This window comes from Cyphellophora attinorum, assembly GCF_001299255.1.
Source record: "Cyphellophora attinorum strain CBS 131958 chromosome Unknown Contig25, whole genome shotgun sequence".
In the NCBI taxonomy this organism is placed as follows: Eukaryota; Fungi; Ascomycota; class Eurotiomycetes; order Chaetothyriales; family Cyphellophoraceae; genus Cyphellophora; species Cyphellophora attinorum.
The window spans coordinates 138956-161768 of record NW_017253253.1 but is presented as its reverse complement, the minus strand read 5'-3'; the positions used below and the strand labels follow the sequence as shown (position 1 = coordinate 161768).

Below are 22813 nucleotides of genomic sequence, written 5' to 3'. Positions count from 1 at the left end.
CAATGTTGGAAGAACTGCTCGCCGTACTGATTGCCCGGTGGCCGATTGTACTGTCTGTCGCTATTATAGCTTTCTGTCTCAAGAACTACTTTAACAACGGCCTGAACAAATATCCAGGTCCAGCATTGGCCCGAGTGACAGACTGGTGGAGGTTCTGGGACGTTTACAACCGCCGACCCGACATCACACAGCTCGCCCTGCACCGCAAGCATGGCGATGTCGTTCGACTCGGACCTAATTGCCTCTCCTTTTCAGACCCACAAGCCATCAAGCAGATCTACGGCCTCAACAAGGGCATGACTAAGGTAAGTCTCATCCCCAGCATCAATGATACCAATTGACCAACAATTCCAGTCCGGATTCTACCCTGTGCAACAAGCTGTCACGAACGGCAAGCGCCTCCCGTCCCTCTTCAGCACCACCGACGAGGCCTACCATGCACAGCTCCGACGCTCCGTCAACAACGCCTTCTCCATGTCCACCCTCGTCCAATACGAGCCACTGGTCAACGAGGTCGTCGACCTCTTCCTTACGCAAACTTCGCGCATCTACGCCCAGACCAGCCAGACCTGCAACTTCGCCAAATGGCTGCAATTCTTCGCTTTCGATGTCATCGGCCAAATCACCTACAGCAAACGCCACGGCTTCGTTGACCGCAATGAGGACGTCGACGGCATGATCGGCTACCTCGCAAAGCTATTCAGCTATGTTGCGCCCATCGGCCAGATCCCTTGGCTGGATCTCCTCTTCCTCAAGAACCCACTCATTCTCCTCCTGGATCGCTTCGGCGTCAAGATGACCGCTTTCCCAGTGACGACCTTTGCAAAATCTCGCATGACTGAGCGTCTAGACGAACTCAAGTCCGCCTCCGGAGAGAAATCCAAAGAAGAGGCAATGAACTCCCGCCAAGACCTGCTGTCCATGTTCCTGAAAGCGCAGAAGGACCGACCAGAATTCATGACCGACAACCGCGTCCTGACAATGGCAGTCTCTATGGCATTCGCTGGCTCAGAGACAACCGCCATCTCGCTCTCCGCCGTCTTCTACTACCTCCTACGCAACCCAGCCACCTACCACAAACTCCAACAGGAGCTCGCTGACGCCGTCGCCGAGGGGAAAGTAGAAGATCGACCCAATGGCGCCGTCTCGTGGGCCGAATCACAGACCTTGCCGTATCTCGACGCATGCATCAAGGAAGCGTTTCGCGTGCATCCTGCCGCGGGTCTGCCTCTTGAGCGAGTTGTGCCCGCGGAAGGGATGGAGATCTGTGGCGAGTTTGTGAAAGGGGGCACCGTGGTCGGCGTAAATGCTTGGGTTGTACACAAGCGGGAGGAAGTATTCAACCCGTTGAACAAATACCATATTGATGAGTATATGCCAGAACGGTGGCTTGATGATGCTCTCAGCAAAGGTACGCTTCTCGTCATTCTCATTAACGATCGTACCGCGATCCGTTTACCTTTCTTTCTTTCTCACCTTCCACTCCTCTGCCCCTGCCCAAATCGAGAAACCCGCTGACATCTCAACAAGACCAACTCAAGACAATGGAAGGAACCCTGTTCCAATTCGGCGCCGGCGCACGCACCTGCATCGGCAAGAACATCTCCCTCCTCGAGGTCTACAAGCTAGTCCCTTCCTTCTTACGACGATTCGACATCGAGTTCGCCAACCCCGACCGACCGGAGTGGACGCTGCATAATGCGTGGTTTGTCGCACAGAGGGGGTTTGAGGTGCGGTTTCGGGAACGGGGCCTCGTTGGGCACTGATTGGAAGCAGAGGGGATTGCTTGGTGTTGCGTATCGAAGAGAAGCAGTGGATAGTGGGAGTACTGGTTTACGGGCCTGGCGTCGCGCTCGTCAGGACTATGGGGATGGCTATTCCTTTGCAAGTTCTGTCGCTAGGATTCGAAGCCGGCGACTCAGATAGGAAATTTTGACCATGAATCTGTGAAGCATTCCACATCTGGACCTCTACTAGTATCGAATGTCTGAAGATTTCGCAGGTGGCATTGCTCTATCATGACCCGTTGCTGTTAGAGGTATAGTCTGTGATACCGAAGACGCTCACTGTTATTGATGAATATATCTGTGAGACCGGATGACACGCTCTTTGTTCATCAGTGATTGGACCTTCCAGCATCTAGCAGTGGAAAGCCACAGCACGAGCATGAAGACACCGCCCATTCTCATCAGCGCTATTTGACGGCTGCACGATCTATCACATGGGAAGACGTCTGTCCATATTCCCTCGAAGTCCCTGTCATCCGGTCGCGAGCCCAAGACCGGATGACACGACAACGACACCTGCTCCTTCCTGTTGCAGTCACCCGAGTGGGCAACAACGACACCAGCATACGCGAATCACTCCTTCCGAAAGGGCTGTGTAAAACGCCACTCCATAGGCGGCAGGCGCTTCCTACGCGTCCGTTTCCCGTCAATCGGACTAGACTGGCTCTACGTGAGACCGGCTGACCAAAATCACAACAAGTCAGGGCCATGTAAGCGGACGCCTGGACACTGCATCAATTTGGTCAACACTTAGATGCTGCTTATTCTGATGGCTGGATCAGGGAGGGCGCTGAAGGTCTGGCATTTCTGCACTGATGGATTCGGTAGGCCCGAGATGAGCCTCACTTAAGCATCATTTGGGAGGAAGGCTCATCGTAGTTCTCCCGACCAGGGAGGCCTCTGCAGGACTTTTGACAAAAAGCAGTCGCCTTTCCTAAGTCTCCCGCAAGCCCATAGCCTTCACCGCAGCCTTGAGGTCGTCCCATGAGCGGTTCTCGCTCTCAGCTACCACAGTTGTTGAGCTTGTATCGTCGCTCGAGCCCGTCTCCACTTCTTGCTCCGCTACTTCTTCCTCGTCACCACGAGCAAGGTCCTCTTCTTTGCTGCGCATGAGGAGATCTCTCTGCTTGAGTTTGTGAGCAAGTAAAGCCTGCGCCTTCGCAATGGCCTCAGCACGGAGCTCACTATCTAGCTTAGCACCAACCTGCTTCTCGGGCTCGGCATCCGTGTTGAAAGTCTTGTAGGCACCACGAGCTTCGAGAGTCTTCAGTAGATCGATGACGAATGGTAGACGCCCTTCGTGGCTGAAGTTTGCCTTCAGAATGTTGAGATTGCCAACAACAATCATCGCGTCTCGTGCTCTGGTGGCCGCCACGCAAGCTTTGCGTTCCTCCCCAGCATGACCAAGGCTGCCTTCGCCGAAGTAAGAGCAGACAGTGAGATCCAAGATGATGTACTTGGCCTCGCGACCTTGAAAGCTGTCCACGGTGTGTAGGCAGCCATCCAGGGAGCCCTCTCCTAAACCAAGCTCTTTTTCCAAGTCAAGGAGGGCGTTAAGGAGGCGACGACGTTGGGCATTGTAGAATGTCAGGATGACAACCTCGTTCGGTCGCTTTGCTAGGCCCTTTTTGTCTTTGTACATGAGGTCTCGGAAGATCTTGAGAATGACGTCCACATTGCCCATGTTTAGTCTTGACTGAGTGTGAGGCTCGACCTGGCACTGTCCGTTGGGCACATTCGCGAGCAGCAGTCGTAGATGATGACTTCCGCCGCCGCCCGATCCGCAGCATCCTTGACGACCTGAGGATACTCGATGTCAAAGAACTGTTGGAGGAGAACCTTGTCTTCAGTAGTCAATCTTGCCTTTTGTCGCTCTGCGCTGCATCTCAGCTTGCCGCCATACCAGCGTTGGTTGGGCATAGTCATGAGGGCTGGCACCATGCGGAACTGCTCTGTCATCTCTTGCACGAATGCCCCGCCGAGTACGAGACGTTCGTAGGGAGATCGCGCCAATTGTGATCCGAAGCAGTTGAAAGCCTCTGTCTCAGTCTTGACGAGTGGGTAGCCCTGAGCTTCATCACCGATCAAGATCAGGTTGACAACGGGTGATCTGCCTCCGAACTCATTTTGAATGCGGACTTCGGTGATGAGATTGACGACAGCATTCCACAGTGCTGGGTCGGTCATCAGAGAGGCTTCGTCGATCATGATGACAGCACTTTTGAAGTTGCGCAATGCTCGTGACATGAGACCACTGGTGATGTTTCCCACTGTGCAGCAGATGACGTGCTTCTGGCCGATGAAATGTTTGACAAGTGCTGACCATGCATCCTTGAACACAGTCTTCTCCTTGGCTTTCCACTTCTTGAAAGCCTTCTGCTCAAGCTTCCGAAGATGCTCCAGAAAGACAGGAACGACGTTACCTCTGTCATCGCCCATGTTGCCGACGACCCGCATGCCTGGATTGCGCATGACTGTTGAGATGACGTCCGCCGTGATCCCGATGCGCGGATCTTCCATCTCGCGTTTCTTGTCAGCATTGATCATGCGATCATACCACGCAGCATCAGAGTCGTTGTAATCACCAGCATTCAGAAAAGGAGCTGCCCATGCCTCATCGGTCTCGTCATCCTCTTTGATGCCATGAAGGTCATGAAAGCGGAGCAGCGTCTCCTCTTCCAGATGCTTGCGGTAGACGCGCTGTGGACGCTTCATCGGAAAGCCGTTGACGAGGGATGGGCTAGCATGAACATCGACGTCGTAGCATCATGGATGCGTTGTGTGTTACCGTTCGACGGGGCGCACAGAAAGATTCCGATGTCCTTGGAGCATCGGACCAGGAACTCTGCTGCAGCAGCAATCAAGGTCGTCTTGCCACAACCAGGTGGCCCTCGGACGATATTCAGGCGATGATGGGAGTACTGAACATTCCTCAAGATACTTTCCTGACCAGAGTTGAGTGGACGGCCCAGGCGTCGCGCTTTTTCTATGACATCTTTGAGTGCATTGTCGATGATGCTCTGGTCGCCGACAATTTTGAGAAGCCAGGATTGGGCAGCATCCGCGCTCAGATCCTCCCCCAGTAAGATGTCGTGGAAGGCGTAGTGTCGAGAGCCACGGGCGCAGAGCCGAGAAACTGCTTCGATTTGCTTTTTGACCTGACTCCGATTCTCAATGATGCTCACGGTCGATTCACGCCATATGAGCTTCGAAGGTCCAGTACTGTAGCTGCATTATACAGTTGGGCATTGCGCTTAGTCAACGTCAACTCGAAGTCCGCCTCGACTTCTGTGCGGTTGGCTGACAGCTTACCGTTCACCGAGAACGGTATCTCTATAGTCTCATACTGGCCAGTCGCTGCCTGCGACTTTGTGACGATGTTGCCGTCGGAGTCAACCGTCACGGTGATGAAGGATGCAATCTCGATGCTCATGCGGTCGTTGAGTGCAATGTTTGCGTTGAGCTCTTTCCGATCCTTGTAGCGTACGAAGGCAAGGACGACCTTTTTGCTGAGTACGGCAAAGGCGACCTCGGTACCACCAGACCTGCCGCGTCGCATGTTAGCATTCCTGCTCGGGCGGGCGCTGCACGGGGAAAGTTGTTTTGGCGAGGAGTGCGCGATATTGAGATGAGTCTCACTTCAACGTCAGACGGTAGGCTGTCGCTATCGCTGCATTCTGGATTGGGGCGGGCGCTGGGGGCTGAGGCAAAAATACTCACAACTTTTCGATAATTGTCTCTTCCCACAAATTCTCCAGGTAGTTCGCATTGTTCAAAATGACTTCCGCCGCTTCGAGGCTAGCAAAAGTGTTTGAAGTACGCATCTTTGACGGGCGGAGCATGTGCTGGTGAAGCTCGTTCATGCTCGCCCAGGAGGAAATTGGCCAAAGACCACGCTCTAGCAACTTGCTCGCCGCTTCAGGCGACTCCATCAGTGCATCGGTGACTTCTTGTTCGCTGGGGCTATAGAATGGTCGAAGGGTCGAGAAAGGCGCGTGATTCTTGTAATCAAGTAACTCGCGCTTGAGGGTCTTCAGGTACTTGTCCTGCTTGGAAGGCAGTGGGATGAAGACAATGCCGCTGCCTCGAAGCAGTGAAAGCTCGTCGACGTATTGTTTGAACTGCTCCGGCCACGTGTAGGCGGTGTTGTCGGCACCAGCCACTAGCGAGTTCTCGTAGTTGACCTTGAGGCATAGCATCTTGACGCCGCCGTTGTCACGCTCAACGATCTCGGCATCGATGACTTTGCGCTCCGCTCCAGAGGAGTTCTTGCCCTCAAACCAGAACTCAGCCTTTGCATCGCGGATTAGTTGACCAGAAGACTGCATGATGATCGTTCGGCTGAGCGAGATATGTGGAAGGTAGTCGCCTGAGAGGTACAGGTGCTCCGTCATAGCGAGAGCGACGCCGTCTTCGGTGACGCCATGGATTTCGCCATTGGGAATCGACGACAAAGTGATCGTATTTGCGGACAGGGAGGACTCTGTGCCCGTACTTGGGTGTACCGGGAACGCCGTCATCTTCCTACCAGATTTCAATCAGCGTCCACTACCAGGTGCTATTGGCAAGAGGCTACTTACAGAAAATCCTCGCCCAAAGCGAGCGTAGCTGCGCAGGGAGGCCTTCAGAGGGAAAATCTTGGAATTCAAAACATGGAAAAGATGCAAGAAATTTGAGGCAAGAACGAGTCGAAAAGGTCGACTGCCGAGCAACGCTGTTACTGCACCAAGGTAGCACTCAGGCGCAAGTCAGGGCTAGATGAGATGGCTACTATACGCCTCGCCCACAACAAACTAGCTGAATATCTTCAACTTCTCCTCGATAGGTTTGAAGGTCTTCTCGCCCGCAGGTGCAACAGGTGTGCCAAAGACGAGTTGTGATTTAGGCTTCCACGAAGCCGGCAGACCAAGCTCCTTCTCTATATCCATTTCAGTAAGCCATATCTGCATCGGGCCGGCATAAAATGTGCACTCACGAAAGTACTCGGTTACATCAGGTACCCAGTGAAAGTGCTGCAGAGTAGCGCCAAATCCCTCCGCCTCTAAAGCCATCCAAGCTGGTAGATAAATCAGCATTTACCCATGCGGTCGTCGTATGAGGTACTTACCATTAATCTGGTGCATTCCGCTGCTCTGATCACTCCAACTCTCGGCAAAGAATGAGGCCTCAGGCTTATCAGCTTGAACTTGTCGACCGTCTCCCCATCCTCGAACCACATCACGGTGCCCCACGTAGTGTCCCTGAACATCTTGCAGAAGTTTTGCAGATGACCCTCCCAAGCAGCGGCAGGGACAGCTTTCTCTACACCATCGTATACGACCGACCAGAACTTCTTGTGAGCTTCGCCAGACAAGATCACGGAACGGGCGAACTGGTAGTTGAAGGGCGAAGGCGAATGCTTGATGACGTGTGTGACAATCTCTTCCACACGAGCAATGGTTGTGGGTGGGTTCTCTGGTGAGGTTGCGTAGATGGACCGGCGATCCTTCATCGCGTCCAAGAGAGGCTTTGAGGCGGCCATTGTTGCTGTATCGATGGTCCAGAAAGATTGAGCGGTAGCCGTAGATATGTGGACCGCTTATATGGCTCAGATTGCAGGACTTAGAGTCTTCGAAATGCAGGAGTTAAGTGCTTCAGATCGTAGGAGATATGAGATGAATTGGAGGCTGACCGTCAGCGTCAAGTACATCACTCTCATTCTCTACTTATGTTATCCTGCTGGACTCCTCCGCGCACGTCAATTCCTGGAATCGCAAAAGCGGCCACGGAGTGCCCATGGTCCATGATTGGTAATATTGTAGCACTACCGTCGCAGCTATCACCCCAGCCAGACAAGTTAAATGACGATGCGGAGGCTGTCCATGGTAATGCAACACCTGCCCTCAATTGCCGACTAAACGAAGTGCGGATTGAATACCGTCAATGCTTATTAAGGACAGCTGAGGGCCGAAGCCTCCCAGGCTGGAGGCTTCCTAAGCTTCTTTGTTGAATAGTCGACATCGTCTCATGAACCAGTGAATATCGGAAGTTCGTTCTCGCGCGATAGGTCACGTGAGAGTCCTGTAGTGCTAGCTCGGGCCCGACATTCGCTTGGCCCGATGGGCCGTTCCAGCTGGAGTCCAGCTGTTCAGATTTGTCTCGAGGACGTACCAATGCAACAGCCTGGCCGCTTTTAAACGTTCAGACAGCGTGCTGTGGGCGAAATCCACCGTGATCCAATATGTTGCGCTCGGGAGAACACACTGTGCTCGCTCAGCCGTCACAATCCCGCGCTGAGGTCTCGGTTTAGGACTGCAGAGGTTCGGCACGTCGCCATATGTTCGACGATACACAAGTCGCTATGACCGGAACCTCATCCAGGCACCTGCTCTTTCGACAGCACCTTCGATAAGCGGCCGTCTTCGATGCTGTTTCGCCGACCCCAGTTCTTTGGCTGCCGCTTCAGAAAAGCACCAACAGCGCCGAGATAGCCCTCGTGACGTAGGAAGTATGCCTGCTTCTCGCCTTTGGACCAGAACCTGATGGCGTACGACAGGGTATTCATTGTTTGAGCGTGCCCTCTGATAAAGGAACCACCAAAGTAGATGTGTTTGAGGCCGTGCTTTTCCGACTGCAGGTATGCAATCTGGCCGATGTTGTTCGATATGGCATACAGCAAGCTCCGAGCCATATCCTGAATCCGGAATCCACCTTTGATGTTCTCGTCGTCTTCCAGAATGTCGGTCGATAATGGGTCTCCGTTATACAAACCCTCGCCGTCCTCCGCACTACGCTCCGCCAATCGCTTCATCCGGAATACCTTGCCGAATGTGCTGGCAATGGCTGTACTTTTGAGACCTATCTTGTTGTAGTCTGTGCCGTAAATATCGCCAACCATTAGATCAACACCACTGTTGTCGCCGGTTTGTGCCATCCGCAGCATATCGTCAAAAGTGCGAGCTCCCGTGAGCAACGACAGAATACCCCAGAAGGTGCCGCCTCCAAGATGCGTGCCGCCAACGCGCACAAAATCATCTGGTCCAGAGACCTTGACCATCGACACGCCGGAGCCGATGTTAACGAGTAGATATGGGTAGATATCGGGCCGCGCCTCGGCGAACGCCATAGGCTCTTCTTCGGAGTATGTGAAGACTTCTCGAGGGATCTCCGTGATGAAAAAGTCGAGACCAGTTATAAGCGATCCCATCTCATCTGCCTGCACGATATCTACTTGAAGAACGTTCTTCATCCGATCGTAGAACTTGTATGCGCCGCCTCCTGTAGCCATGACACACAGCTGGCCGGGCGTTGAGCCATTGAGCCGCGTCTGTCTCTGTTTGAGCTCTTGAATGAATTCGATGCACAGATCAATCCGGTCGGTCTCGAAGGTGAGGAAATTGAGGCGCCCGCCGCCATCTTTGGAGCCTGTCTCGCGTGAGAAGTAGACCAGCTTTGCCAACGAGCCTCCTATCTGAGCGTCTGTCAGTGCTTGGTCCGATGCTCACGGGGAGAATAGCTGACATCGACTGCAATATGGCTCACGACATCTGTGTGGTGAGGCAGTACGATGTCCTTCTCGTCCCAGTGAACGTGGTCACTCGTTCGATGACCGTTCGTAGTGTGACTGCCATTGCTCTTGCCTTCCTCGTCGACAATGAATGCGCCTTCAACGTTGATCTTAACAGACGTGGGCAGTGGGGGTACGCGAGAGGACGAGGGGCGCGGTTCATCCAGCACGACAGCACCATCAGTTTCCATAGATGTCATGCTGGCCGACAGATGTTCTGCCGCCGACGAGCTGTAATCGGAAACGCTGCTGTCATCGTCTGAATAACAAGCACATTCCTCAATTTCCTCGATAGCGTACGTGGTGGAGGCCGCGAGGTTGGTCATTACTTTTTTTTGTGGGCGTGGATGTGACTACAGCATGCTACGCTTCAGCTACCTCATGCATCCTCCGGTAGGCCGATAGCCCTGATATATGAACAATTTCTGCTTCCGCGGGCCTGATCAAGACGGCTGGCGATGTGTGTCATTGCCTCGGTCAAACGGACTAATGATCCTGTATGTATTATGGCTGGATGATACGTTGTGGATCGGTGTCCAGCGGTGCGGTGGGCGGGAGATCATGAATCGGAGGTGGAATTTCTATCGAACCTCGGCCAATTTCTGTGAGCCGGAAATTTTGAAGCGAGCCAAATCTAGGCGTGACTTCCGGACTGTCCTCAATCAGCATTCTCTATGTCCAGTGGATTCTGTACTTCACAGACGGCAATATCGATTTCGGCGAGGTCTGAGATTTTGAAGTGAACCTGTCACTTTGCATCGTTGCTGGGCTATCTCAGTACTGTACAGTGTCTGCTTGTTGCTCCGCGAGTATGAAGCTGACAGTGAGGTAAGTGCAAAGGCAGTCTTCGAGCAGGCACGCGACTGTAAGTCGTTCCTGGCCTCTGCTGCACAGTCAGCTGTGATTGCCTTTGATCACGCCGAGGAGGCAAGTGAGATGCAACGTGCTGCAATCACGACTATCAAGATGATGCGGTAGGTGCGATCCGGAAGGCACGCGGCGTTTCTGCTTTAGCGAGAATACTACCAGACATGACTCTCTCATCACTGCGTCAATATCTTGGATACCATGCAACTACTACACATCGTTCCCCTTCTACACTTAGCGACCGCTCTCAATGGCACGATCCGTATCGCCGGATCAAGTGGGGTGCCTGCGATGCACGCCGCGGCCTTCCATGATGGGCGTGTCGTGTTTCTAGACAAGATCGAGAACAGCACAATGAGTTACCTATTAGATGGCAGAAAAGCCTACTCGTCGGCATACGACCCTTCTACGGACTCCTACTACGGTCTGCCGATCCAGACAAATCCATTTTGCTCTAGCGGAGCTTTCCTTGCCGATGGACGGCTGATATCGGTGGGTGGCAATGGGCCATTGCTCCATGAGGATGCAACGGTTGGCGACGGGTTCGATGCGATACGCTACATCGGTCCTATCATCGGAACGACGTGGGTCGAGCCTGGCAACAAATTGGCTTCGAGGCGGTAGTACGCCACAGCACAAACAATGCCGGACGGTCGCGTCTTCGTGGCGGCTGGCAGCCTCAATGGTCTGGATCAGACCAATCTTGCCAACAATAATCCAACGTACGAGATTCTGAATGCCGAGGGAGTCAGCTCAGGAGTCAGTGTTCCGATGGACATTCTCGTGAAGAATCAGCCGTACTACATGTACCCATTCGTACACCTTCTCAAGAACGGCGCTCTCTTCGTCTTCGCAAGCAAGTCCTCGCAGATCTTCGATCTCAATTCTGGCAGAGTAGTCGCTGCTTTGCCCGACCTTCCAGGAATGTTCCGCACTTATCCGAACACAGGTGGCAGTGTCATGCTTCCATTGCGAGCCACGGACGACTAGGAGCCCGAGGTTATGATATGTGGTGGTGGAGAGTATGCTAACATCACTAGCCCGTGTGATGCTACATGTGGCAGGCTGAAGCCTTTGACTGGGGATAGATGGAATATGACCACAATGCCGGGAGGCCCGAGGGGCATGGTGGAAGGTGTCAACCTTCTGGACGGGAGCATCCTCTGGTTGAACGGCGCCAGAATTGGCAGCCAGGGCTTCGGCGTTGCAGATTTGCCGGCATATGATCTACTGTCTTATCATCCCGATAATGGGGTATGGGAGGTTGTTGCCAAGTCTAACATCGCTCGTCTCTATCATTCAGTTGCCCTACTCCTGAAGGACGGCCTTGTGCTCATCGCTAGCAGCAATCCCAACGAGATGCCGGTTTGGCCCAGCCAGACAATCCAAGGCAACCAGTGGTTCAAATACCCTACCGAGCTTCGTATCGAGATCTTCACGCCATGGTACTTGGAGGGCGAGAAAGCGACCCAGAGGCCGGAGATAATCAACATGTCCAAACGACGATTCAGTCCAGGTGATGACCTCGACATCGGCTTCAGAGCTTACAAACCTGACCAAGACACTCAGGTCGTGCTCTACATTGGCGGCTTCGTCACACACTCGCTTCACATGGGTCAGCAGATGTATTATCTTGAGGTTGAAAGAAGGACCAATGAGACTCTCAGCGTGCAAATACCGCCCATCAAGATGGCGCCTGGTCCTTACTTCATTTTCGTTCTTTGCGACGGGGTGCCTTCCATGGGCGAGCCGGTTATGATTGAAAAGAACTAGGGCTCAACTCCTTGTCAGGCGGGCTCCAATACTTTTTCGGCTACGCAGACAGACACATTGATAGTGCCTAGGTACATAGGTACAGTAGTTACAGTAGTAACGATTAGCTAATGTAGTCTGTTTGCTGTCCATGGTCCAACACTCTCCACCAGCCAGTGAACGTGACAGTCAAGCTAATCGTGCTTGTTCTGCGAATGCTCCTCTTGCTTTCATACCGCTCCTCTTGGTGCTAACCTCCGCATTTGTACAGACGATTCGATACTGTTCTGTAGGTCCTTGATCAAATCTTGTGTCATTGCTGCTCAAAGTACTCCAGAATCATCCTCACAGTAACATGCAACGGTGCCCGTATACCATAGCCGGATCTATCACTGGGGAAAGGCCAGCACATTCCCACAAGTGACATAGTTGTCGATTGTCGTCCGAACAACTGTACCCGACGTCAAAGTTCCGACCGTTCCGATCGCTAGCTTGGCCTTGTCGATCCTCGAATCTCCGCCAGAGCCTAGTGCCGCATACAAGGCCGTGTAGCATGCGTCCAAAGGAGTAGACAACTGACTAGGGCCCGTCAAACCATTCAATGCACATGTTCCAGCCGGCAGCGCCGCCAGACCGCCTGTCAGACAATTAGGCTTCCTAGGCGGGATGGTGCAGAGTGCACCGGTGATAGCGCACTGAACGAGACCTAAGGGCGTTGGGAATGGTACGGTGCTGGCAACGAGAGTGGTGAGGTCAAGGCATGACAGACGGTCTGCAGCGATTCCGGATCCAACTAACGCCTGTCTGCAGGCATAGGCACCCGACTTCAGAGTTGTGACAGCACTGGTACCACTTGCAAGGTCGAGCATTGTGACACAATCCGTGGGAAGATCGTTCAAGCAGAATGGTGCGGACGACGAGGTGCTTGCTGCAGCTGAAGAAGACGTGCTTGCCGCAATTGAGGAAGAGGCGCTTGCTGCGGCTGACGACGAGCTTTGTGCTGCAGATGAGGAAAACGTGCTTGTTGGAGCTGGAGAAGAGGTCGTTGGCGGTGACGCGCAAAGTACTACACTGCTAATACACGCCACCAAATCACTCCCCAGCGGATTCGGATTCGACACCGTAACAGCCGCATTCTGAAAACAAGTCGCCGCCTGCATAAGTCTAGCGTCTGACAAGTCACCTGAATTACGCAAGGCCACCAAGTTATTCGAGCAAGACATGGTGTTAGTGCCCAGGACCGCGCCAACGAAGTTGACAAGGATTGAGCATGTGGATGGGAGAACGGTGAGGCAGCCGAGACTTGCCACTGTCGTCGTCGTCACCGCTGCTGTCGTCGTGGTTGTTGTGGTTGTCGTGCTCGTAGTGGTCGTCATGGCAGAGCTCGAAACAGTGCTCGATGCCAACCCCGAGCAGAGCACGTTCACGTTCACGCATGAAACTAGCTCCGCCCCACCTCCACCAAGTAAAGCGTGTGTGACTGCATTCGTGCCAAGGCAGATTCCTGCATTCACCAAGCCTATGCCGCTGAGGACTGGAGTCAGGGCGTTGAGGAGGCAATCTTGAGCGCTGGACGCGAGCAAGGCTGCAGAGAGATAACTTGTGCTGCTAAGAGTCGCACAGACACCGCCCGCCGGAAAAGCGGCAAGACACGTTGGGTTTGCTGACGCCGCTGTAGAAGAGGTCGTGCTCGCAACGGGACCGCTGCTCATCGAGGTTGACGCCGTCGAACAGAGGACGTTGGCATTTAGGCATGCGACAAGCTCCACACCTCCTCCGCCAGCTAGAGCCTGTGCAATTGCGGTCGCGCCGAGGCAGACTCCCGCGTTCGCCAAGCCTGTGCCATTGAGGAATGCAGGCAGGACGTCGTTGAGACAAGATGTAGCCCTAGTACTGAGCGCGTTCAACGGCGAGGTGCTGATGCTCGTACAGACGCCTTGAGGAAGCTGGGCAAGGCACGTCGGGTTTGCCGATGCCGCTGCAGACGAGGATGTGCTCACGATGGGGGCACTTGTCGATGAGCTTGACGCAGTAGGGCAGAGTATGTTGGCATTCAAACACCCAAGAAGTGAAGTTCCCGTCGTGGATAGCAAAAAGGCATCGGCATTGAGACACGTTCGACTATCCAGGAGCCCGATACCGCCAAGCGGCGTCGTTAGAGCACCAAGACAAAGCGCCGAAGCAGCCGTGAGCGCTTGCAGGTCGCCGGTCATCGAGAGACAAAGGTTTGGGAGGGATGGCAAGCAAGTCGGCTTCGATACCACAGCCGTTGCGAGCGGAGAATTCGTTGGCCGGCTAGTGCTAGCAGAAAACGTCGGCCACGAGGACGCAACATTGAGATAGAGGCATTCTTGTATGTCTACACCGCCGACGGTCTGGGCGGCGATATCAACTTGATTGAGACAGATCCCTGCATACGACAGACCCAGCACAGAAAGCCGCGGTGTCAAGGCAGCGTAGCATGACAACGCTTTGCCAGAGAGGCTGGCCGGAGGACAAAAGTCGAAGCCAGAGCAATCATCTGGCAAGCTGGCGACGCGATCTGATGAGCTCGCAGAACTTCCTGTGGAAGACGCAGACTGCGTCGTGGTTGTTGCCGTCGTCGTAGGAGTTGCTGGTGTAGCAGATGTCGATCTCGAGTCACACAGCCGAACTCGAATGCATTCAAGGATTGTAGCGCCCACGGTGTTGCTGTCAACAGAGACGCCTAAGCATTGACTGAACACGTTTGGATAGGCAAATTGAACTGCCGGAGTGCAGAGGGCCAATTGTGCTGTGACATCGAGGCCGACAGCTGTACCAAGACCAAGGCATTCTTGAGGAATCGCAGGACAGTACAAAACGCCTGCTGTCGCTGAAGATGTTGGCACAGGCCCAGTTGCCGACTGAGTAGGGCTACTCGTTGATGACGCAGTCGTCGAACTTGACTCCAAGGAGGTAGATGTGGCCAAAGGCCCATTAAACAATGATGTGGACGATGACGAATCGGAGGGCTGGTCGTCAGTCGTGAAGGTAGTCCGGCTGCTAGTAAAGCTATTGGCCTGATCGACAAAAAATGATGAGGTGACCGTGTAGGAACTGGACTGGAAGGACGATGTCGCAACCCCGGCACTGCCAGTGTTTGTCGTAGAACCTGTCTCAGTGGTCGAATCTGGAGACGAGGCCGGGCTGAAAGCACTGCTTGATGAGCTGACAGGCGGGCCTTCAGAAGCTGAGCCGCTACCAGGAGGAAAGGCTTCACTCTGAGTGGTAGTCGCACCCTCGGAGGTCGCTGAGAGGTCAGCTGCGGAATTCTCTGGATATCCTGTGCTGAAAGCACTCGCCATTCCATTGCTTGTTGCTACACTAGCTGTATCGCTTGCCGTAGGGAAGCTCTCCGGAGGTGCAGAATTGCTCGGATCTGTCACCAGGTATGTTGAAGATGAGTCGCGACGATACCTGATGAGCTATCTGAGGAAATCTCCGATGTCTCAATACTGTCTGTGGCCGCTTGGGAGGGCGAGACCCCACGGGAAGCACTGCTCGTCAAGAGAATGCTGCTGCTAGTCGTGGTCAGAGTGCTCCTTGCAGATGAGGAGCCGGACCTCGACGTTGGAGGTGGCGGAGGGTTAGAGTTGGAGAGGCAATAGCAGGCGCTGGTCACTCGGTCAGGATTGCCATTACAGCCACCAAGGTATGTTGGAATTGCTATGCTGGTCGTTGTGTAGTCCCTGCACAGCGAGCTAGCAGACGAAGTCAGACGTGGATCCAACATATTGCGCAAGCAATTGTCTTCGTTGCAATTAGGTGGCAGGGTGAAGGCGGTTGTTCTAGTCGTCGAGCCAGAGGTGGAAACGGAGCTAAACGATGTGACGGAGATAGAGTTCTCGTGCGATGTGGTCGAAGAAGTCGGTGGGTTCGATGTGGCCGAGGAGGTTGATAGGACCGGTGTGTCCGCACTGCTCGTGGGCTCAGACGAAGTGGATGGATCTGATGTATCCGCACTGCTCGTGGGCTCAGGCGAAGTCGATGAATCTGATGTCTCCGCATCGTTCGTGGGCTCAGACGAGAATGTGGACGCAGTCGAGGTCTCATTGGACGAGGGTGCCGGAGCAGTGAAGTCTGCAGACACCGTGGACGTCTGTTCAATGAGAGAACTGCATTCTCGGCCTGCGATTGCTCCGACGACGACCTCGGCGCATGCAGGATCTGCTGGGTCTTCGAATGCCACCATCAGACCACCTCCGCAGTCGAAGAAACGTGCCAAACCTTGATCTGGAGTGGTCCATGAGAGGAAACCATTGTCTATGGCCAAAGTCTTGTTGACTTCATCTTCTAACGGATCGATCAACGGGCCTAGCAGGGCCCCGGAGACACCTGGAGACTTTGCCACAGTCCCGTTGCTCGTCTTCAGGGTGCCGTCCGATAGAATGATTGGGGTGGAACCGTCGCAGTTATCGGCTGGCAGAGCAGCGACAGCTGTTGGCGATAGATCGACCAGCTTGACCGCAGATGCGGTAGTTTCTGCCGAATTGACTTGACGTTGGAGAAGATTTCTTCTGCGTATCTGCTCAAGAGAAGGATCTTCGACTGATGTTGACGATGACGATGACACTCCTCCCGGAGCCGGAGAGATTGTGCTGTAGGCAAGAAAAATGAAGTCCTCTGTGACAGGGATATCAGTGACGGAACCTGTGGTCAAGCCCTGCCCAATCCTCAGAGTGGTAGTCACGTTGCCTGAAAACGAGCGTCGCGTGAAACTTCTGCGGGTAGTGCTTGAAGCGGTCGAATCATTGACGAACGTTGTCGTAGATGCTGCGCGCGAGGTAGCGGTTCCGGTTGCGGGCGCAGATGAGCGAAGGGTGGAAGTAGCCGTCACAAGAGACGAAGAACGCGGAGGACTTGCCTGCGCACTGGCGGCTGTGCCAATTTGACTCGATGTGGTCTGACCTGTCGCGAAGGGTGCTGATGTGGCCTGGAGAGATCCTGATGTCGGACGCAATGTCAGACTGGATCTCGAATTCGATGTCGAGCTTGATTGACTTGTTGTTCCGGAGGCCGAATTCAGTCCTGGAGCAACACCACCAACACCAGTCCTAGATGACGATACAGAGGTTTGACGACCAGACGTGGTCTCACTTGCACCACGTAGAGAAGTAGAGCTGCGCGCCTCCTCTGACTCAGCGCCCGGCGTACGTGTTGTTGATGTTTGCGTCCTCCCACTGACGATTGGTGGTCCAGTAGGGGCGTCACTACCCGTTCCAACCAACTCAGATTGACTCGACGCGCTGTCGATGAGTGTTAAGCTCGCCCCACCGGTATTCCCTGTAGCTCCTCGCCCGAGCTATCGGTTGCTGGAGTACCGTCCAGCGTGGTTGCGGATGACCCATCCAGGTCGGTTCCAGATGCCACGTTGCTGCTTTGTGGTCCAGTCTCGTCATCGGTCGGAGTCGCGCTAGAGAACGAGATCTCAATATCTGGTAGAGACCATATATAAGTTCCTTGCGATTGTGTCAATGTATATCCGACGAGAGAAGACGTCAGTTGACCGGCCGGCGAATCTGTGATGCCGCCAGCATTGTCACTTTGTGGAGAGTCTGTATTTCCATTGTTCGGTACTGGAGAAGCCGGAAGGAGCGTTCTTGTAATCGTGCCCTCTATTTCAACAACAGTGGGCGCGTTGGTGATGGTATAACTGGTGCCAGCGCCGAAGGGATCGACCTATTGAGCTGTCAGTATTGGGCCACGTAACTGATACAGCCAGCAGTCTGCAAGATCGCTCAGCGCGGGCGACGCAGATCACTCGGAGCCATGCAGGAACCCTTCATTCGAGACATGTTGGTGGATGCCGCAACACTCACAATTGTGTCGTAAGGAATGTACGAAGAGAAATAGACTGGTTGAAGTTCGACAGTAGTGACTGGACAGGTCCCATTCGGACCATTATTAACAAGATCTCTGAACGAAAGACGATGAGTTTGTCTCCGGTTGTGCCGCGCGGTGCAGTCAGTAACCAGCAAAAGGGTTAGTAAAACGAAGGACATGGTGGGCAGTAGCCCAACCTGGCTGACCAGTAACGGAAAGTAAGGAAAAGGGTGACTGAAGACATGAAGATACAGCAGCAAGCATGCAGCTCGACGCGTCCGTTATCAGGACATCGCGTCTTGAGCTGATGTGTTGCACACTCGTTCCGATCAACTTCGTATTCGACGCACAGAGACCATTCTTCTCGCTGGCCGTCATTGTGGAAATCTTTATACGAGTTTGCGCTTTAGCGTATCTCGCGTTTCCTGCCTCAACACGAGCCGCAGCTCCTCGCGCAGCAGAGTGCTGGCAATGGCCATTATCGTGACCCGTTTGGGCCTGGCAAAATGCTGCATGCGCATTTCTGTACCACTGATCTACACGCCTGGCATTTCATGACCCGGAAGTCTGGTGCTGTTGTCGTTCAGAACAGCCTTGTGGTTGTCGTGATGCAAGGAGAAAGGCTACAAGCCACGATCGGGGGCCAGTGCTTTGGAGATGCTGAAGAATCTGAATCGAGCGCACAGGCACTGATGGGGTTGTGAAAATAGTCTGAATTCTCGCTTGGAAAGAAGGGTTAGCTCCGATTGGCTACTACGTTCTCGTAAACGGGCTACAAGGCAAACAGGCGTCCGTAGAGTAACCATCAAGGGATGGAAGCTCAAATTGCTCGCCCATGTTTTGATTGCTGCAGAGCGTCACACAACTTTGCCTCGTATGTACGGCTGTAGGGCGTAGACTTGTTCGTAGGAGGAGCACCTGCGTCCCGAGCACGCACAAGTGCAACATGGTGAGCACATGAATAGTGAAGTATACTATGTGCAATTAAATCGTCCGCTCAGTTACGGCACGGCTTCCTCTCAGCTCTTCCAGGTAGATGGCCCGCCGTTGTTTGAAGCCCAATCAGACCAACCCTGCCAGCCAGACGACACAGTGCTAGTGTAAACCGATGGGGGGCTGCTCGACGCCGGCACCGGGGGAACCACCGTTGTGCTTGCAGTTGGTGGTGCAGGCGGCTGCGCCATGGTCATAGAGCTCATTGCAGAAGTCGCAGATTGTGTGGAAGGAGGTAAGGGTGGCATCACCATGGACGATGGCACCGAGGATGACATAGGCATCGCCGTCATGGTGGTGCCGCCTCCGCTCATACCGCCGGAGCCAAGCAGTCCAGAAGTGTCTAGGGCGCCTTGAGAGGCAGATTCCTTGAGGAGGACCCAACATAGACTGTCTTAGGATAGGAGGTGATGACCCTATGTTAGGAAACAGTGTCAGCTGCTTCGCCCGATTTCTGATCATAGCAAATGACAACGAATAAGAATGTGGCGACTTACCAGTTTTGGCTCACAGGATCCCAATTAGAGATGTCTCGTCTCGTCAGACCAACTGTGAATGTCGCGCTTGCGCCAGGTGCAATGGTGAGGCGCTCAAAACCTCGCAAGACCACGGCTGCGTCATTCGGTCCACCTAGGCTGACATACAGCTGTGGTACCTCGTCGCTTTCCACATTGCCAGAATTTACGATAGTTGCAGATACAGTATACAAGACATTGTAGAGAGCAGGATTGCCGCCGGGACCGCCACCAGCAGGCACACGGCTTGCGGACTGTCGTCGTAGGCGCCATTCGGATAGGTGACTGCACTGCCGTACTCGGGATCGTTGCCGGCTGTGCTCAAATCTGTGCTGTTAAGGCATGGGTAGATATACGCATTGATGAAGTGCATTCCGGATTCACAGAGATATTGGCTGGAATCATTGGCGATGGTACCATATGTTGGAGCTGCGGAAGTGCTTCCAGACGCTGGCGAGTAGCTGAAGTTTGATGGCTGAGGAGTGATCTGTAGATTGGAATACTCGAATGTCGTCCAGGATAGGCCATAGCCGAACTCATAAAGTGGCGTTTCACCTAGAGCATCGAAGCCTCTGTAGTCGATGAAGATGCCTTCTGCAAAGTCCAATTGAGGAGCATCGACTCCATTGTTTGGATGGTACAAAAGATCTGTACCCCATGATCCTCTCCAGGTGCCCCAGGTGAATGGTGTGCGCCCAGGTGATTCATGACCATAAAGGATATCCACGAGAGAATTGCCAGATTCTTGCCCTGGGATACCCGCCCAGACGATTGCAGTAACGTTCGGGTTGTCATAGAAAGTTTCAATGTTGACTGCACCAACGGAATGGATGACAACAACGGTGTTGCTACATTGTGATGTGACATTAGCAATCAAGGCATCACCGTCGTGCCAGAGAGTAAGGTTGTTTCTGTCGCCTTCGTTACCGTCAACCACAATGTAGCCTTCACCTGAGTCCGAATTGACAAATGCGATACAAACGCCATTGACGTCATCCGCACGCCGTGCGAGAGCCTGGATCTGAGGATATACGTAGTCGTCCAATATCGATTCGTAGAATCCCTTTCCGTTCTGCACGACTTGATTCTGAATGGCCGCATCGGGCGTGATGAGGTAGGGAAAGTTTGCAGTGCCGCTGCCCCAGCCCATGGCCAAGGTTCCATTGTCACAGCCGCGGTCGCTGCAGCCATTCGGTCCCCAGGTGTTCGGGCCAGCATCGCTCCCAAAGACTGTAGTCAGCTTCTCTTTGCCAGTGAGTGGCAGAGTCCCGTTGTTTTTGAGAATGACTGTGCCTTGGCGGCCTGGGTACGGATCTGTGCTCCGTGATCTTCAGTCACATCCACGTGGAAGTTCACTTGGGCATAGTCTTCCATGGCATAGTCGTGCTCATAGCCGTAGGTATCCAGTGTCCAGGCTGAGAAGTTAGGAGCGTCCTGGACTTGGTGGTTCTCGCGATCGACGTAGTACCATCCCGCGACTATCCGAGTGACCATGTCATCGAGGCGCCACTGAGGCACTGAGCCGTTGAGCACTGCCACGGTGAGGTTGGTTCCCCAGTATGAAGTTGCAGAGTCGAAGCCGATATCACCGGGCATGCTCATATCGAGGCCGGCGAGGGCGGAAGCGACTCCGGAGTGGTGTGCGCCCCAGTCGGTCATGACTGTGTCGGAAAGATCAGTATACTGCCGCAAACGGTCATAGCATAACGAAAAAGCTTACCAAACCCCTGAAAACCGAGCTCGTTCTTGAGCAGATAGTTCTGAGTATAGCTGTTCTGGCAAGCATAGCTATTGTTGATCTGGTTGTATGAGCACATAATCGAGGCAGTGCCAGCCCTCACGGCATCAGCAAATGGCCACAAATAGAGCTCGTGCATGGTGATGTCGTCTAGATTGGAGGAGTATGCTGCGGTCAAATTTGCAGGAGGTGGTCCTTGTCGCTATATCCATTAGCATTGTTCCCACCCCCCAATTGTCCAAGCCGGGATTGACACTCACATAATGTTCCTGCTCGTTGAGGATGTAATGCTTCGTGCACGCCATGACACCTGCATCCTGGATGCCTTTGACCGTCTCAGCAACAGCAATACCTGAAAGCACGGGGTCTGGTGCAAAGCCTTCCCAGTTCCGCCCTCCCTCAGGAGCACGCCCAAGAGGGCCCACGACGGGACCTAGCTGAACATCGACTCCCTTGTCACGATGTTCTGAGCCCATGCCATATCCACGCTGGTAGAACAGGCCACGGTCCCAGGTCGCTGCGATCGTTACTCCAGCACTTGAGACGTCAGCCAGCTCATGATGATGTTGCTTCAACACTTACGGAAATGCAGAATTAAAGTCAGTGTCTCGGACGCCAAGCGGCGAGTCCTGCATGCACAGCGCCTTGAAGCCAAGTCTTGGAACAGAACCGACGTTACCAACACATTTCTGAGACTCCCACCCAGTACCGGTCGTTATGTTGACCTTCTCGGTCAGCGTCAGACCCGACACGAATGCTTGAGCCTTTGCGTAAGCATCAGCCCAGTCGCCGAGGCCTTCTCCCCAGGGTGATGGGTACTCAGGCGGCGATGTTTGCTCCGATTCTGCACCACTTGTGACATGCGTAGCATTTGGATAGACGACGTCCGGATACGGCGCCGCACTTGACCCAATGCCACCGACTTGGGCACTAGCGAGCGGCAGTGCTGCGAGCAGCAGCGTTCTGAAGGCCATGATGAGTTATGTCTGACCTGATCGCTTGATCCGGAAGTCAACAACAATGCAAGGTCGGCAGCCGTTCTAGCTTTTGTAGCCGACGGATCGATGACGACCTCCTTCAGGATACCTACATGACAACGTTGGCTGCGACCTTCCTGGATAGGTCTGGTATACACAATCGAATTCCCCGCATTTTAGTTAGACTTTGGCGGTGCGGTTAGGCAGTCGATGATGCCTTGAAGGCAACCCATGCGAGAGAAAATAGAGAGGTCCTCACAGGGGTGCATGCAGCCCCCCGTTCGAGGCTATCACACTTTTTCGAGAGCCGAACCAATTGAGGAGCAGACAGCTTTTTCTCAAAGTTATTCAAGCTTCACAAGCTCTGGGTAGCTTTTTCCATAATTCAACGGCAGCACGCCGGCAAGTAGAATATAGCTGATGGTGTCGTTGTTGGGCTCCTACCACCGTTGGCCGCGTCACGAGGTTTCATTGCAGCGCTTCGCATGCATAGACCGCGCGATGTCTCGTGATGCATCAGTGACACGATGAGCTGGATCTGGGAAATCGTAGGCCACAGCTGCCAGACTCGAGGACGGAAGTCGGCATGAGCGTCATCGGAGGGGCAGCAGCCGCATGGCCACCGACTCGACAGTACCTACTAGAATAAGTATCTTGTGACAGCTCTCCGCAACTACGAGCAACTGCACGACTTCGCTCTCGCAGCGAATGGTTGCGTCGTCAGTCACGTAAGCTCTGTGGCTCTGTGGCTCTTTGACGAGTGTGTGCATTGAAGGCGAAGGAGGTGACAGGCG

General features: G+C 53.8%; 7 protein-coding genes across 7 annotated transcripts; 3 read left to right on the top strand and 4 right to left on the bottom strand.

The window, feature by feature from the left end:
• Positions 1-2: 2 nt before the first annotated feature.
• On the top strand, positions 3-1766 carry AB675_1486 (Pisatin demethylase; the record flags this gene model as incomplete). Its single annotated transcript, XM_018141380.1, has 3 exons — positions 3-305; positions 355-1411; positions 1531-1766. The coding sequence occupies 3 exons, from the start codon at positions 3-5 to the stop codon at positions 1764-1766; spliced, it is 1596 nt and encodes a 531-aa protein (XP_017997282.1).
• Positions 1767-2721: 955 nt separating this feature from the next.
• On the bottom strand, positions 2722-6307 carry AB675_1485 (ATP-dependent helicase upf1; the record flags this gene model as incomplete). The annotated part of the gene is made up of 5 exons (XM_018141379.1): positions 2722-3501; positions 3552-4527; positions 4593-4967; positions 5027-5332; positions 5508-6307. 5 exons carry the CDS (start codon positions 6305-6307, stop codon positions 2722-2724), a joined length of 3237 nt encoding a protein of 1078 aa, XP_017997170.1.
• A 273-nt stretch (positions 6308-6580) lies between these two features.
• On the bottom strand, positions 6581-7308 carry AB675_1484 (putative nitro HBN1; the record flags this gene model as incomplete). The annotated part of the gene is made up of 4 exons (XM_018141378.1): positions 6581-6705; positions 6763-6843; positions 6895-6952; positions 6982-7308. The coding sequence occupies 4 exons, from the start codon at positions 7306-7308 to the stop codon at positions 6581-6583; spliced, it is 591 nt and encodes a 196-aa protein (XP_017997277.1).
• Positions 7309-8139: 831 nt separating this feature from the next.
• AB675_1483 (Pantothenate kinase) lies at positions 8140-9659 on the bottom strand (the record flags this gene model as incomplete). Its single annotated transcript, XM_018141377.1, has 2 exons — positions 8140-9237; positions 9288-9659. 2 exons carry the CDS (start codon positions 9657-9659, stop codon positions 8140-8142), a joined length of 1470 nt encoding a protein of 489 aa, XP_017997176.1.
• A 1183-nt stretch (positions 9660-10842) lies between these two features.
• Positions 10843-11190, top strand: AB675_1482 (uncharacterized protein; the record flags this gene model as incomplete). The annotated part of the gene is made up of 1 exon (XM_018141376.1): positions 10843-11190. One exon carries the CDS (start codon positions 10843-10845, stop codon positions 11188-11190), a length of 348 nt encoding a protein of 115 aa, XP_017997153.1.
• Positions 11191-11304: 114 nt separating this feature from the next.
• On the top strand, positions 11305-11973 carry AB675_1481 (uncharacterized protein; the record flags this gene model as incomplete). Its single annotated transcript, XM_018141375.1, has 1 exon — positions 11305-11973. One exon carries the CDS (start codon positions 11305-11307, stop codon positions 11971-11973), a length of 669 nt encoding a protein of 222 aa, XP_017997194.1.
• A 3382-nt stretch (positions 11974-15355) lies between these two features.
• Positions 15356-22016, bottom strand: AB675_1479 (Beta-glucosidase 1; the record flags this gene model as incomplete). Its single annotated transcript, XM_018141373.1, has 10 exons — positions 15356-16636; positions 16734-17027; positions 17248-17652; positions 18930-19179; positions 19287-19451; positions 19502-20534; positions 20615-20965; positions 21025-21244; positions 21303-21579; positions 21625-22016. 10 exons carry the CDS (start codon positions 22014-22016, stop codon positions 15356-15358), a joined length of 4668 nt encoding a protein of 1555 aa, XP_017997245.1.
• Between the last annotated feature and the right edge of the window lie 797 nt (positions 22017-22813).